The following is a 15,902-nucleotide window of genomic DNA, read 5'->3' as shown; positions in this document are numbered from 1 at the left end:
GAGACTAGACATCTACCACCCCACTACCACTATCAGATTAGAGCCATAAGGGAGCCTAGACATCTACCACTATCAGATTAGAGCCATATCAGATTAGAGCCAGAAGGGAGACTAGACATCTACCACCCCACTACCACTATCAGATTAGAGCCAGAAGGGAGGCTAGGCATCTTTCACCCCACTACCACTATCAGAATAGAGCCAACAGGGAGACTCGGCATCTACCACCCCACTACCACTATTAGATTAGAGCCATAAAGGAGACCAGACATCTACCACTATCAGATTAGAGCCGTAAGGGAGAAGAGACATCTACCACCCCACTACAACTATCAGATTAGACCCATAAGGGAGGCTAGACATCTACCACCCCACTACCACTTTCAGATTAGAGCTGTAAGGGAGACTAGACATCTACCACTAACAGATTAGAGCCGTAAGGGAGGCTAGACATCTACCACCCCACTACCACTTTCAGATTAGAGCCGTAAGGGAGAATAGACATCTACCACTAACAGATTAGAGCCGTAAGGGAGACTAGACATCTACCACTAACAGATTAGAGCCATAAGGGAGAATAGACATCTACCACTAACAGATTAGAGCCGTAAGGGAGACTAGACATCTACCACCCCACTACCACTACCAAATAGAGCAATAATGGAGACTCAACATCTACCACTAATATACCACACCTAATCAGGCCTTATTGATGAATTACAACACATAGGTGCATTATAAGGCATTATAAAGGTCATTAAAATAATGATACATACGTACTTCATAGAAACTGTTACCCTTCACATATTCTAACAACTCACATTTTAAGATTCATTATGTCATTTGTTCCATGTTAAGGGCTCTAACCTTGGAACAAAACTATTTGTCTCCCTCTTGCTGTTGCATGCAGTTCCTCTCTCTCTTCCTCCATTCATCTAACCCCTCCCTCCTTCTAACCTCACCCCTCTGGCAGAACCAGGAAGTCCCTCCCCCTCCCACAAACTCTCTTCTGAGGAAACGAAACTGATCTGAGTCTCTGTGTCGTCGGTCTGTGAGAGAGTGAACAACCGTCCAAATGGCTCATCAGGGAGTTCTGCTGGACCAAGACCAGTTCTGTTGTTCTGTCTGTCTGGATCTACTGAAGGAGCCGGTCACTATTCCCTGTGGACACAGTTACTGTAGGAGCTGTATTGAGGGCTGCTGGGATCAGGATGTTCTGAAAGGGGTCTATAGCTGTCCTCAGTGCAGAGAGACTTACACTCCAAGGCCTAATCTGAGGAAAAATAACATGTTGGCTGAGGTGGTTGAGAAACTGAGGAAGATGGGACTCCAGGCTGCTCCCCCTCCTGCTCTGTGCTATGCTGGACCTGGAGATGTGGCGTGCGATGTCTGCACTGGGACCAGAAAGCAGAAAGCCCTCATGTCCTGTCTGGCATGTCTGGCCTCTTACTGTGAGACTCACCTCCAACCTCACTATGAATCTCCTGCTTTGAAGAAGCACAAGCTGGTCAAAGCCACCGCACAACTACAGGAGAAGATCTGCTCTCATCATGACAAACTGCTGGAGGTTTACTGTCGTACCGATCAGCAGTGTATCTGTCTGCTGTGTGTGATGGATGAACATAAAGGCCATGATACAGTGTCAGCTGAGGCAGAGAGGACTGCGAAACAGGTAAGACCAGAACAACTTGTTGGTGACTGTCTGATAAACAAGGAATTAAAGATACAGTAGGAACTAAATCTGTTTGAATATGAGATCATTCAAATGAAATGGATCCACAAATATGAACACAAACCTTGAGTATATAGATATGTTAACCCAGATTCTCCAAATGTATCACCATTTTCTAAAGTCAAACACTATTATCATTCTGAATGGCCTTTTATGAGTCCAAAGTTCAGTCTCAACCCCTTGATACATGTAGGCCTACCATAAAAACTATAATCATTCACATAGCAACATAATATAATATTGTAAAGGGACTTCCTCAGGATTGTAGACCTTCCTCTCTATGGGTCCTATGTCACATTAATATACTATTGATCTACTGGACTAATAAAGCTTGATAGCTCATTGAAGAGTGATTCTCCACAGAGGCAGCTGGGGATGAGTCAGCAGAAGGTCCAGCAGAGATTCCAGGAGAGAGAGAAGGAGCTGAAGGAGCTCCAACAGGCTGTGGAGTCTCTCAAGGTGAGTATTGTTGACCAGAGGAGACACACCATTTCACTTCTCTCCTCCAGTCAGAGAGAGGGAGAGAGGGGCCCCTATCCAATCCCACTGACCCCACTGTTGGGAGGGAACAGGCTGTCTGGACCCCTTTCAGAGAATAGACTGGTTCATGTGACCAACTGGCCTGCCTCATCACATAACCATGAGTAACCATGACGACTCATGTCCCCTATACATTAAAATGGAACTGTCTCTCTCTCAATTGAATTAAATTCATAGGGCTTTATTGGCATGGAAATATATGTTTACATTGCCAAAGCAAGTGAAATAGACAATAAACAAAAGTGAAATAAACAATCAGAAATGAACAGTAAACATTACACTTGGAAGGGATTTGGGGGATGGGGGAGGGTCTATTAGAAGTTAGTAGGACTCTTTTATTTTCTCAGAAGTACTGAGTTAGGTAGGAGGATTTAGAGTGGTGTAAACTGTGATTGAAAACACTCCAGAACAGTAGGTGGCGCCATGCACCTTTAACGTTGGTTTGAGGACCTCCATTATATCATAGAAGAAGAAGTTGGTCTGTGAGGGTTTTGTTGTTCCTGAGGAGGGCTACTATTCTTTTCTCTTTTGGTTTTCAAGTATTTTCAGAATGTATTAAAGCCAAAGCTAAAGCTTCCCTAAACAATTCAATATATCAGTCAATATATTTTCTCTGTGATTTATTTTCTCTCCGTCAACCGTTCCATCGCATCTTAACCGTCTTACCGGGCGGGCACTAGGACCCGGGGGAGGCTGCTGCTGCAGAGGCTGCTGCACCGCTCGTGACTGTCAGTCCTCCTTGTAGCTCATTGGTTAAGCTGTGGCTCGAGACTGTTAACAGTTAACGGACAGGAAACGGCTCTGACAGGACACATTCATGTCGAGGCAGTGATGTGAATGTGTGGTAAGTTAGAATAGAGAGAGAGAGTTTTCACTACTATAGACTTTGGTCATAATCAAAGCTTTGTTAACCAATAGGTTTTTATGTGAGGCTGCCTGTAAGTTACAGTGTAACAGACGTTACTAACGGTAACGGTGTCTTTTAAATTCGACATAAGTTATGTGGCGATGATATCTAGTTAACGTTGTATTTAATGTAGTGTTACTATCTGTGCCAGGCTATAAATGACACAGATAATATCTAGTTAACGTTGTATTTAATGTAGTTTTACTATCTGTGCCAGGCTATAAATGACACAGATAATATCTAGTTAACGTTGTATTTAATGTAGTTTTACTATCTGTGCCAGGCTATAAATGACACAGATAATATCTAGTTAACGTTGTATTTAATGTAGTTTTACTATCTGTGCCAGGCTATAAATGACACAGATAATATCTAGTTAACGTTGTATTTAATGTAGTTTTACTATCTGTGCCAGGCTATAAATGACACAGATAATATCTAGTTAACCCCGGGGGGTCTGTGTGGCCGGAGAGAGAGGGATATTCCATGATAGTGAGACAGGTACAGAAAACCTCTTGGTCCAAGATGATGATATGATATATATATATATATATAAGAGGACTGGCCACCCCACAGCCTGGTTCCTCTCTAGGTTTCTTCCTAGGTTTTGGCCTTTCTAGGGAGTTTTTCCTAGCCACCGTGCTTCTACACCTGCATTGCTTGCTGTCTGGGGTTTCTGTACAGCACTTTGAGATATCACCTGATGTACGAAGGGCTATATAAATACATTTGATTTGATTTGACCAAGAGGTGTTCTGTACCTGTCTGTCCAGGAGGAAGGAGAGTAGAGTAGGACCAAGAGGTGTTCTGTACCTGTCTGTCCAGGAGGGAGGAGAGTAGAGCAGGACCAAGAGGTGTTCTGTACCTGTCTGTTCAGGAGGGAGGAGAGTAGAACAGGACCAAGAGGTGTTCTGTACCTGTCTGTCCAGGAGGGAGGAGAGTAGAGCAGGACCAAGAGGTGTTCTGTACCTGTCTGTCCAGGAGGGAGGAGAGTAGAGCAGGACCAAGAGGTGTTCTGTACCTGTCTGTCCAGGAGGGAGGAGAGTAGAGCAGGACCAAGAGGTGTTCTGTACCTGTCTGTCCAGGAGGGAGGAGAGTAGAGCAGGACCAAGAGGTGTTCTGTACCTGTCTGTCCAGGAGGGAGGAGAGTAGAGCAGGACCAAGAGGTGTTCTGTACCTGTCTGTCCAGGAGGGAGGAGAGTAGAGCAGGACCAATAGGTGTTCTGTACCTGTCTGTCCAGGAGGGAGGACAGTAGAGCAGGACCAAGAGGTGTTCTGTACCTGTCTGTCCAGGAGGGAGGAGAGTAGAGCAGGACCAAGAGGTGTTCTGTACCTGTCTATCCAGGAGGGAGGAGAGTAGAGCAGGACCAAGAGGTGTTCTGTACCTGTCTGTCCAGGAGGGAGGACAAGGCCTGGTGGACCTGGAGAGCAGGGTGGCAGAGGTCTGACTCAATGAGGTGCAGATAGACTACTGAACCTACTGTCTCACTCTGTCTCTATCTCTCTCTCTCCGTCTCTCTCTCTCTCTCTCTCTCTCTCCAGCGCTCTGCACAGTCAGCAGTGGAGGACAGTGATCAGATCTTTACTGAGCTGATCCGCTCCATTGAGAGAAGGAGCTCTGAGGTGAAGGAGCTGATCAGAGCCCAAGAGAAGGCTCAAGTGAGTCAAGCTGAAGGACTCCTGGAGCAACTGAAGCAGGAGATAGCTGAGCTGAGGAAGAGAAGCACTGAGCTGGAGCAGCTCTCACACACAGAGGATCACATCCATTTCCTCCAGGTAACTAAACTGTCTTGTTACATGTGATATGAAATTAACTTCATGTGAAACTATTCATCTCAATCATTATGTTGTCCTGTCTGTCTCTCTCTCTGTCCGTCCCTCTCTCTCTCTCTCTGTCCGTCCCTCTCTCTGTCCGTCTCTCTCTCTCTCTGTCCGTCCCTCTCTCTCTCTCTGTCCGTCTCTCTGTCCGTCCCTCTCTCTCTCTCTGTCCGTCCCTCTCTCTCTCTCTGTCCGTCTCTCTCTCTCTCTCTCTCTCTCCAGAGGTATCAGTCTCTCTCTCTCTCTCTCTCTCCAGAGTTATCAGTCTCTCTCTCTCTCTCTCCAGAGGTATCAGTCTCTCTCTCTCTCTCTCTCTCCAGAGGTATCAGTCTCTCTCTCTCTCTCTCTCCAGAGTTATCAGTCTCTCTCTCTCTCTCTCTCTCTCTCCAGAGTTATCAGTCTCTCTCTCTCTCTCTCTCCAGAGTTATCAGTCTCTCTCCAGTATCAGTGTATCTTCAGACTTACCCAGCATCGTTGTCCGTCCTCTTCAGTACTTTGGAGATGTGAGTAAGACTGTGTCTGAACTGAGAGAGAAACTAGAAGACTTCCTTAAAGGAGAATGGACCAAGATCTCCACTACAGGTGTGTTGAAAACAATAAGAACATCAACTTTAGACCATTGAAAGTTCCCTACTAGTCATATACATGTGGAATATGGTCTGATGATAACATTCCCTCTCTCTGTCAATGTGTTTGTGTGTCTGTAGTGAATATAGTGGATGTTGTACTGCCTCCAGAGCCCAAGACCAGAGAACAGTTGTTACAATGTGAGTCTCTTTATTGTGAAGTAACTAACAGTCTCTTTTTACTGACACTCCTAACAATCCCTCTAGAAATATATAGCAATAGTAGATCTAATCAAAGACTGGGTATCTATCTGACTCCTCATATTTCTCTGATTTGATCTCTGCTGTGCTCTAATCAAAGACAGGGTAGATACAGTATCTGACTTAACTTATTGTTCTGACTCCCCTCATTGGTCTCTGCTCTTCTCCTAGATTCCTGTCAGCTCACACTGGACCCAAACACAGCAGACACACTCCTCTCTCTGTCTGAAGGGAACAGAAAGGTGACCTGTACAGGCCAAGTCCAACCATATCCTGACCATCCAGACAGATTCACCAAATACAGGCAGGTTCTGTGTAGAGAGGGTCTGTCTGGACGCTGTTACTGGGAGGTGGAGTGGACTGGTTATGTTGTTACAGCAGTCTCATATAAAGATATCAGCAGAACAGAGAGAGGTAATGATGGTGGATTTGGATTCAATAACAAGTCCTGGAGTTTATATTACTATAGAGGTGGTTATTGTTTCAGACACAATAATGTTGAGACTAAAGTATCAGGCCCTCAGTCCTCCAGAGTAGGAGTGTACCTGGATCACAAGGCAGGTACTCTGTCCTTCTACAGTGTCTCTGACACAATGACCCTCCTCCACAGAGTCCAGACCACATTCACTCAGCCCCTCTATCCTGGGTTTAGGCTCAATGGTACTGCTGAGCTAGTTAAACTGTAGTAGGGTCCACATAGATACTAGTCATGCTGGTGTAGTCTATAGCTGAGCTGGTTAAACTGTAGTAGGGTCCACATAGATACTAGTCATGCTGGTGTAGTCTATAGCTGAGCTGGTTAAACTGTAGTAGGGTCCACATAGATACTAGTCATGCTGGTGTAGTCTATAGCTGAGCTGGTTAAACTGTAGTAGGGTCCACATAGATACTAGTCATGCTGGTGTAGTCTATAGCTGAGCTGGTTAAACTGTAGTAGGGTCCACATAGATACTAGTCATGCTGGTGTAGTCTATAGCTGAGCTGGTTAAACTGTAGTAGGGTCCACATAGATACTAGTCATGCTGGTGTAGTCTATAGCTGAGCTGGTTAAACTGTAGTAGGGTCCACATAGATACTAGTCATGCTGGTGTAGTCTATAGCTGAGCTGGTTAAACTGTAGTAGGGTCCACATAGATACTAGTCATGCTGGTGTAGTCTATAGCTGAGCTGGTTAAACTGTAGTAGGGTCCACATAGATACTAGTCATGCTGGTGTAGTCTATAGCTGAGCTGGTTAAACTGTAAACTGATTTGTTATTAATTAAAATTCAATACAATGTTTTAATCTTGTACATTTCCATGAATCATGATGTCTGGTGTTGATGTATATTGGTTGTCATTCAGAACCATTGATATGTTTTCTCAGTTGGTTCTCTGTCTCTATGTAATTCTCCTCAGTATCATTGATCAGCTTGTTGGCTCGGTCCTAATTGATGTGTTCTCTGTCACCTGGAGCTGCATGGAAAATGGTCCAGGAACTAAAGGACAATTCAGGACTAGTCAGCCCACTACAAGCTGGTATCACTTACTTTCTACTAAACTATATGGTCTGGTTTCCCAGACACAGATGAATCCTAGTCCTGGACTAAACAGTATGTTCAATGTAGATGTCCAGGAAACCGGCCCTAAATGTGTCATCTTTCATCCTCCCATACTGCTCAGTCCAGCAACATTAAACCTGTCCAGCAGGTGGTGCTGTTGACCAAACAATAAAACCAGCAGATATCTTGACTTGCCACTCAGTATATCAGTAATGTTCAGAATAGTACTTTAATATCATTGGAGATTGATGGTCTTTTTAATCCACTATCCAGAGTCAGGAACAGATGAAGTTAGGTCTGCTACTGTTCAGTGATTAAATATGATTTATGGTGATGGGAAATAATAAAAAACGCTCAACTTCATCTAGTAATAGTTTTCCTTTGTTATTTATTCCAAGGTGTGTCTTTAACTTGTAAATGTATTGTGTGGAGGTGAGCTAGTGGTGTGGCTGTTAGAATAGAATGAAAAGGGAGGAGGGGAGGAAGAGGGGAGGAGTGAAGGGCTGTTCAAGAAACCAGATGAGGAAGAGGAAGATGTTCAGGGGAATTACTGTCTCTGTTCCAAATGGTTCCCTATTCCCTACGTAGTGCACTACGGTGCTTCTGACCAGGTCTAAAGTAGTGTTCTACGTAGGGAATAGGGTGTAGATTTATTACAATATCATGCTTTAGTGTTTGATACAACAATATATTAGATCTCCACCCGCCCACTTCCTGTCTGTCATCCCCCAGTTCTGTTAAGACTTCCTCTCATTGAACTGGGCCTCATTCTAAATGGTCACTTTGTATTGATAGTCCATACTGGTCTTTACTATGGTTCTACATACAGTACCTGTATTGATAGTCCATACTGGTCTTTACTATGGTTCTACATACAGTATCTGTATTGATAGTCCATACTGGTCTTTACTATGGTTCTACATACAGTACCTGTATTGATAGTCCATACTGGTCTTTACTATGGTTCTACATACAGTACCTGTATTGATAGTCCATACTGGTCTTTACTATGGTTCTACATACAGTACCTGTATTGATAGTCCATACTGGTCTTTACTATGGTTCTACATACAGTACCTGTATTGATAGTCCATACTGGTCTTTACTATGGTTCTACATACAGTACCTGTATTGATAGTCCATACTGGTCTTTACTATGGTTCTACATACAGTATCTGTATTGATAGTCCATACTGGTCTTTACTATGGTTCTACATACAGTATCTGTATTGATAGTCCATACTGGTCTTTACTATGGTTCTACATACAGTATCTGTATTGATAGTCCATACTGGTCTTTACTATGGTTCTACATACAGTACCTGTATTGATAGTCCATACTGGTCTTTACTATGGTTCTACATACAGTACCTGTATTGATAGTCCATACTGGTCTTTACTATGGTTCTACATACAGTACCTGTATTGATAGTCCATACTGGTCTTTACTATGGTTCTACATACAGTATCTGTATTGATAGTCCATACTGGTCTTTACTATGGTTCTACATACAGTACCTGTATTGATAGTCCATACTGGTCTTTACTATGGTTCTACATACAGTACCTGTATTGATAGTCCATACTGGTCTTTACTATGGTTCTACATACAGTATCTGTATTGATAGTCCATACTGGTCTTTACTATGGTTCTACTACAGTACCTGTATTGATAGTCCATACTGGTCTTTACTATGGTTCTACATACAGTACCTGTATTGATAGTCCATACTGGTCTTTACTATGGTTCTACATACAGTACCTGTATTGATAGTCCATACTGGTCTTTACTATGGTTCTACATACAGTACCTGTATTGATAGTCCATACTGGTCTTTACTATGGTTCTACATACAGTATCTGTATTGATAGTCCATACTGGTCTTTACTATGGTTCTACATACAGTATCTGTATTGATAGTCCATACTGGTCTTTACTATGGTTCTACATACAGTATCTGTATTGATAGTCCATACTGGTCTTTACTATGGTTCTACATACAGTACCTGTATTGATAGTCCATACTGGTCTTTACTATGGTTCTACATACAGTATCTGTATTGATAGTCCATACTGGTCTTTACTATGGTTCTACATACAGTACCTGTATTGATAGTCCATACTGGTCTTTACTATGGTTCTACATACAGTATCTGTATTGATAGTCCATACTGGTCTTTACTATGGTTCTACATACAGTATCTGTATTGATAGTCCATACTGGTCTTTACTATGGTTCTACATACAGTACCTGTATTGATAGTCCATACTGGTCTTTACTATGGTTCTACATACAGTATCTGTATTGATAGTCCATACTGGTCTTTACTATGGTTCTACATACAGTACCTGTATTGATAGTCCATACTGGTCTTTACTATGGTTCTACATACAGTACCTGTATTGATAGTCCATACTGGTCTTTACTATGGTTCTACATACAGTATCTGTATTGATAGTCCATACTGGTCTTTACTATGGTTCTACATACAGTATCTGTATTGATAGTCCATACTGGTCTTTACTATGGTTCTACATACAGTACCTGTATTGATAGTCCATACTGGTCTTTACTATGGTTCTACATACAGTATCTGTATTGATAGTCCATACTGGTCTTTACTATGGTTCTACATACAGTACCTGTATTGATAGTCCATACTGGTCTTTACTATGGTTCTACATACAGTATCTGTATTGATAGTCCATACTGGTCTTTACTATGGTTCTACATACAGTACCTGTATTGATAGTCCATACTGGTCTTTACTATGGTTCTACATACAGTACCTGTATTGATAGTCCATACTGGTCTTTACTATGGTTCTACATACAGTACCTGTATTGATAGTCCATACTGGTCTTTACTATGGTTCTACATACAGTATCTGTATTGATAGTCCATACTGGTCTTTACTATGGTTCTACATACAGTACCTGTATTGATAGTCCATACTGGTCTTTACTATGGTTCTACATACAGTACCTGTATTGATAGTCCATACTGGTCTTTACTATGGTTCTACATACAGTATCTGTATTGATAGTCCATACTGGTCTTTACTATGGTTCTACATACAGTATCTGTATTGATAGTCCATACTGGTCTTTACTATGGTTCTACATACAGTACCTGTATTGATAGTCCATACTGGTCTTTACTATGGTTCTACATACAGTACCTGTATTGATAGTCCATACTGGTCTTTACTATGGTTCTACATACAGTACCTGTATTGATAGTCCATACTGGTCTTTACTATGGTTCTACATACAGTACCTGTATTGATAGTCCATACTGGTCTTTACTATGGTTCTACATACAGTACCTGTATTGATAGTCCATACTGGTCTTTACTATGGTTCTACATACAGTATCTGTATTGATAGTCCATACTGGTCTTTACTATGGTTCTACATACAGTATCTGTATTGATAGTCCATACTGGTCTTTACTATGGTTCTACATACAGTATCTGTATTGATAGTCCATACTGGTCTTTACTATGGTTCTACATACAGTACCTGTATTGATAGTCCATACTGGTCTTTACTATGGTTCTACATACAGTACCTGTATTGATAGTCCATACTGGTCTTTACTATGGTTCTACATACAGTACCTGTATTGATAGTCCATACTGGTCTTTACTATGGTTCTACATACAGTATCTGTATTGATAGTCCATACTGGTCTTTACTATGGTTCTACATACAGTACCTGTATTGATAGTCCATACTGGTCTTTACTATGGTTCTACATACAGTACCTGTATTGATAGTCCATACTGGTCTTTACTATGGTTCTACATACAGTATCTGTATTGATAGTCCATACTGGTCTTTACTATGGTTCTACTACAGTACCTGTATTGATAGTCCATACTGGTCTTTACTATGGTTCTACATACAGTACCTGTATTGATAGTCCATACTGGTCTTTACTATGGTTCTACATACAGTACCTGTATTGATAGTCCATACTGGTCTTTACTATGGTTCTACATACAGTACCTGTATTGATAGTCCATACTGGTCTTTACTATGGTTCTACATACAGTATCTGTATTGATAGTCCATACTGGTCTTTACTATGGTTCTACATACAGTATCTGTATTGATAGTCCATACTGGTCTTTACTATGGTTCTACATACAGTATCTGTATTGATAGTCCATACTGGTCTTTACTATGGTTCTACATACAGTACCTGTATTGATAGTCCATACTGGTCTTTACTATGGTTCTACATACAGTATCTGTATTGATAGTCCATACTGGTCTTTACTATGGTTCTACATACAGTACCTGTATTGATAGTCCATACTGGTCTTTACTATGGTTCTACATACAGTATCTGTATTGATAGTCCATACTGGTCTTTACTATGGTTCTACATACAGTATCTGTATTGATAGTCCATACTGGTCTTTACTATGGTTCTACATACAGTACCTGTATTGATAGTCCATACTGGTCTTTACTATGGTTCTACATACAGTATCTGTATTGATAGTCCATACTGGTCTTTACTATGGTTCTACATACAGTACCTGTATTGATAGTCCATACTGGTCTTTACTATGGTTCTACATACAGTACCTGTATTGATAGTCCATACTGGTCTTTACTATGGTTCTACATACAGTATCTGTATTGATAGTCCATACTGGTCTTTACTATGGTTCTACATACAGTATCTGTATTGATAGTCCATACTGGTCTTTACTATGGTTCTACATACAGTACCTGTATTGATAGTCCATACTGGTCTTTACTATGGTTCTACATACAGTATCTGTATTGATAGTCCATACTGGTCTTTACTATGGTTCTACATACAGTACCTGTATTGATAGTCCATACTGGTCTTTACTATGGTTCTACATACAGTATCTGTATTGATAGTCCATACTGGTCTTTACTATGGTTCTACATACAGTACCTGTATTGATAGTCCATACTGGTCTTTACTATGGTTCTACATACAGTACCTGTATTGATAGTCCATACTGGTCTTTACTATGGTTCTACATACAGTACCTGTATTGATAGTCCATACTGGTCTTTACTATGGTTCTACATACAGTATCTGTATTGATAGTCCATACTGGTCTTTACTATGGTTCTACATACAGTACCTGTATTGATAGTCCATACTGGTCTTTACTATGGTTCTACATACAGTACCTGTATTGATAGTCCATACTGGTCTTTACTATGGTTCTACATACAGTATCTGTATTGATAGTCCATACTGGTCTTTACTATGGTTCTACATACAGTATCTGTATTGATAGTCCATACTGGTCTTTACTATGGTTCTACATACAGTACCTGTATTGATAGTCCATACTGGTCTTTACTATGGTTCTACATACAGTATCTGTATTGATAGTCCATACTGGTCTTTACTATGGTTCTACATACAGTACCTGTATTGATAGTCCATACTGGTCTTTACTATGGTTCTACATACAGTATCTGTATTGATAGTCCATACTGGTCTTTACTATGGTTCTACATACAGTACCTGTATTGATAGTCCATACTGGTCTTTACTATGGTTCTACATACAGTACCTGTATTGATAGTCCATACTGGTCTTTACTATGGTTCTACATACAGTATCTGTATTGATAGTCCATACTGGTCTTTACTATGGTTCTACATACAGTACCTGTATTGATAGTCCATACTGGTCTTTACTATGGTTCTACATACAGTATCTGTATTGATAGTCCATACTGGTCTTTACTATGGTTCTACATACAGTACCTGTATTGATAGTCCATACTGGTCTTTACTATGGTTCTACATACAGTACCTGTATTGATAGTCCATACTGGTCTTTACTATGGTTCTACATACAGTACCTGTATTGATAGTCCATACTGGTCTTTACTATGGTTCTACATACAGTACCTGTATTGATAGTCCATACTGGTCTTTACTATGGTTCTACATACAGTATCTGTATTGATAGTCCATACTGGTCTTTACTATGGTTCTACATACAGTACCTGTATTGATAGTCCATACTGGTCTTTACTATGGTTCTACATACAGTACCTGTATTGATAGTCCATACTGGTCTTTACTATGGTTCTATATACAGTATCTGTATTGATAGTCCATACTGGTCTTTACTATGGTTCTACATACAGTATCTGTATTGATAGTCCATACTGGTCTTTACTATGGTTCTACATACAGTACCTGTATTGATAGTCCATACTGGTCTTTACTATGGTTCTACATACAGTATCTGTATTGATAGTCCATACTGGTCTTTACTATGGTTCTACATACAGTACCTGTATTGATAGTCCATACTGGTCTTTACTATGGTTCTACATACAGTATCTGTATTGATAGTCCATACTGGTCTTTACTATGGTTCTACATACAGTACCTGTATTGATAGTCCATACTGGTCTTTACTATGGTTCTACATACAGTACCTGTATTGATAGTCCATACTGGTCTTCACTATGGTTCTACATACAGTACACCAATTACATATTACATTAAAAACACAAACATCTTGACTAATAACAGCTGGCCTAAAAACAATAACACTCTTCTATGATATATACATCTGTAGTGAAATGCCAAATGGATCTCCCCCTTGCCCCCCTGGCCCCATTGTCCCCTTTACCAATAACCCAATCGGCATCAATGGAACTACCGGATTGGACTCAATCACCAGAAGATGGCGCCATCCAACCATCCACCCCAATAGACTGGTATCAACAAACACCAACCCCGCACACTGAGGATACTCCTGACGAATGGGAGAAGCTGTTAGAAACACTGCTATTAGAGTAAAGCTCTGCCTTAAGCAGAAGCGCTTATATGGACTGTTGTGTCATTGATGTCTTGTGTCTGACAGAGGGAACACTGACGCGATCTGGAGCAGAATCAAAAAGGTATATAAAGAGACATTTGCTTTTGACTTCTTGAATTCTGAATTCATTTAGACAACCATTTGACTTCGGGTAATTGCCACCTGACTCAAATGACTTAAAGATTCTGACTTGCTGGATCTTGGGCCGTTTAGCTATTGAACAGTTGTTCTAGTCGCCATCTGACCCGTTGTTTATCTTGATGCAATAATATCTTAACCGATTGAGCTCAACATGCCGGCCGGGACTTATAGCCACTGACACTGCGGTAGCTCAGCGTCGAATCTCTCGTCCCTCCAGACTAACTTGTTCTCTCTTTCTCTCTGTGTGTGTGTGTGTGTGTGTGTGTGTGTATAGAAAGCAGACAACCTCAATCTGGTTTCATTCCTGTAGTTATCAGAACACATGGGGTGTGTAACAATTATCTCTCCTTTCTAAGTGTGAACTTGTCCACTTCCCTTCATGGATTTAAAGGAAATGACTGGTTTATGTAAACTCCCTCTACCCCATGTCAACACCAATCCAATGCTTTTACATTTGTGAGGAGTAGAGAAGGAAAGCTACATTTCACAACTCTTAGTACAAACTCAAAACATGAAGCCCTCTCTAAGGAGCCCTCAGAGAGGTGGACATCAGAGAGATGGAGGCAGGCGGCAGGGAACTGTTGTATCTAATGAAGTCCGGTCCATCGTCGTTGATCATGTGGTCAACAGAGGTCTTACCATGACAGAGGCCGACACATTAGTTCACCCCAATCTGAAAAGATCAACTGGCAAATTCCATCATGAGAACATTTCACTAAGAAAAGCGGTAAGTCAGCAGGATGTGCACTATGCTTTACCTTTACAGGAAATGACATATTGTAATGCATGTCAACATGTTCCAGGATTGTTCCAGTAGGATCTATTGACAGTAAACTCTGTTCTACCCTCAGAATAGACAGAAGACCCCATGGTGGTGATCGTGTGCTGACTGACCAGCAGGAGAGGACAGTGGAGGAAATGGTGAGGGACAGGAATGATATACTGACCAGCAGGAGAGGACAGTGGAGGAAATGGTGAGGGACAGGAATGATATACTGACCAGCAGGAGAGGACAGTGGAGGAAATTTTGAGGGACAGGAATGATATACTGATCAGCGGGAGAGGACAGTGGAGGAAATGGTGAGGGACAGGAATGATATACTGACCAGCAGGAGAGGACAGTGGAGGAAATGCTGAGGGACAGGAATGATATACTGACCAGCAGGAGAGGACAGTGGAGGAAATGGTGAGGGACAGGAATGATATACTGACCAGCGGGAGAGGACAGTGGAGGAAATGGTGAGGGACAGGAATGACATACAGCTGTCTGAAATAAATCAGGCCAATGAGGAGAACGAAGACACCTTTGCCAACGTGGCGTCCATCAGTCTACCATCATCCTGCCTTTTGAAGAGGCATCAGGTGTCTATGAAACACATTTACCTGGTGCCTCTGAGAAACAACGACCAGGTGAAACAGCCAAGTATTTTATTATTATTGGGGTGGCAGGTAGCGTAGTGGTTAGAGCGTTGGGCAGGTAGCGTAGTGGTTAGAGTGTTGGGCAGGTAGCGTAGTGGTTAGAGCGTTGGGCAGGTAGCGTAGTGGT

At 41.6% G+C, this 15,902-nt stretch overlaps 1 protein-coding gene and 1 long non-coding RNA gene across 2 annotated transcripts; both read left to right on the top strand.

Moving 5' to 3' along the window:
- Nucleotides 1–973: 973 nt before the first annotated feature.
- Nucleotides 974–7,727, top strand: LOC110499824 (E3 ubiquitin-protein ligase TRIM16). Its single transcript, XM_090230870.1, has 6 exons — nucleotides 974–1,672; nucleotides 2,096–2,191; nucleotides 4,722–4,955; nucleotides 5,420–5,579; nucleotides 5,705–5,764; nucleotides 5,996–7,727. Exons 1-6 carry the CDS (start codon nucleotides 1,076–1,078, stop codon nucleotides 6,508–6,510), a joined length of 1,662 nt encoding a protein of 553 aa, XP_090086996.1. The 5' UTR covers nucleotides 974–1,075; the 3' UTR covers nucleotides 6,511–7,727.
- Nucleotides 7,728–14,209: 6,482 nt separating this feature from the next.
- On the top strand, nucleotides 14,210–15,382 carry LOC118947101 (uncharacterized). The gene is made up of 3 exons (XR_016495030.1): nucleotides 14,210–14,297; nucleotides 14,631–15,083; nucleotides 15,208–15,382. It is a non-coding gene; the product is annotated as an uncharacterized LOC118947101 (long non-coding RNA).
- Nucleotides 15,383–15,902: the final 520 nt, after the last annotated feature.

Source organism: Oncorhynchus mykiss, chromosome 4 (assembly GCF_057628025.1).
Source record: "Oncorhynchus mykiss isolate SJ-2025 chromosome 4, ASM5762802v1, whole genome shotgun sequence".
In the NCBI taxonomy this organism is placed as follows: domain Eukaryota; kingdom Metazoa; phylum Chordata; class Actinopteri; order Salmoniformes; family Salmonidae; genus Oncorhynchus; species Oncorhynchus mykiss.
This window is presented reverse-complemented; position numbering and strand designations above follow the sequence as displayed.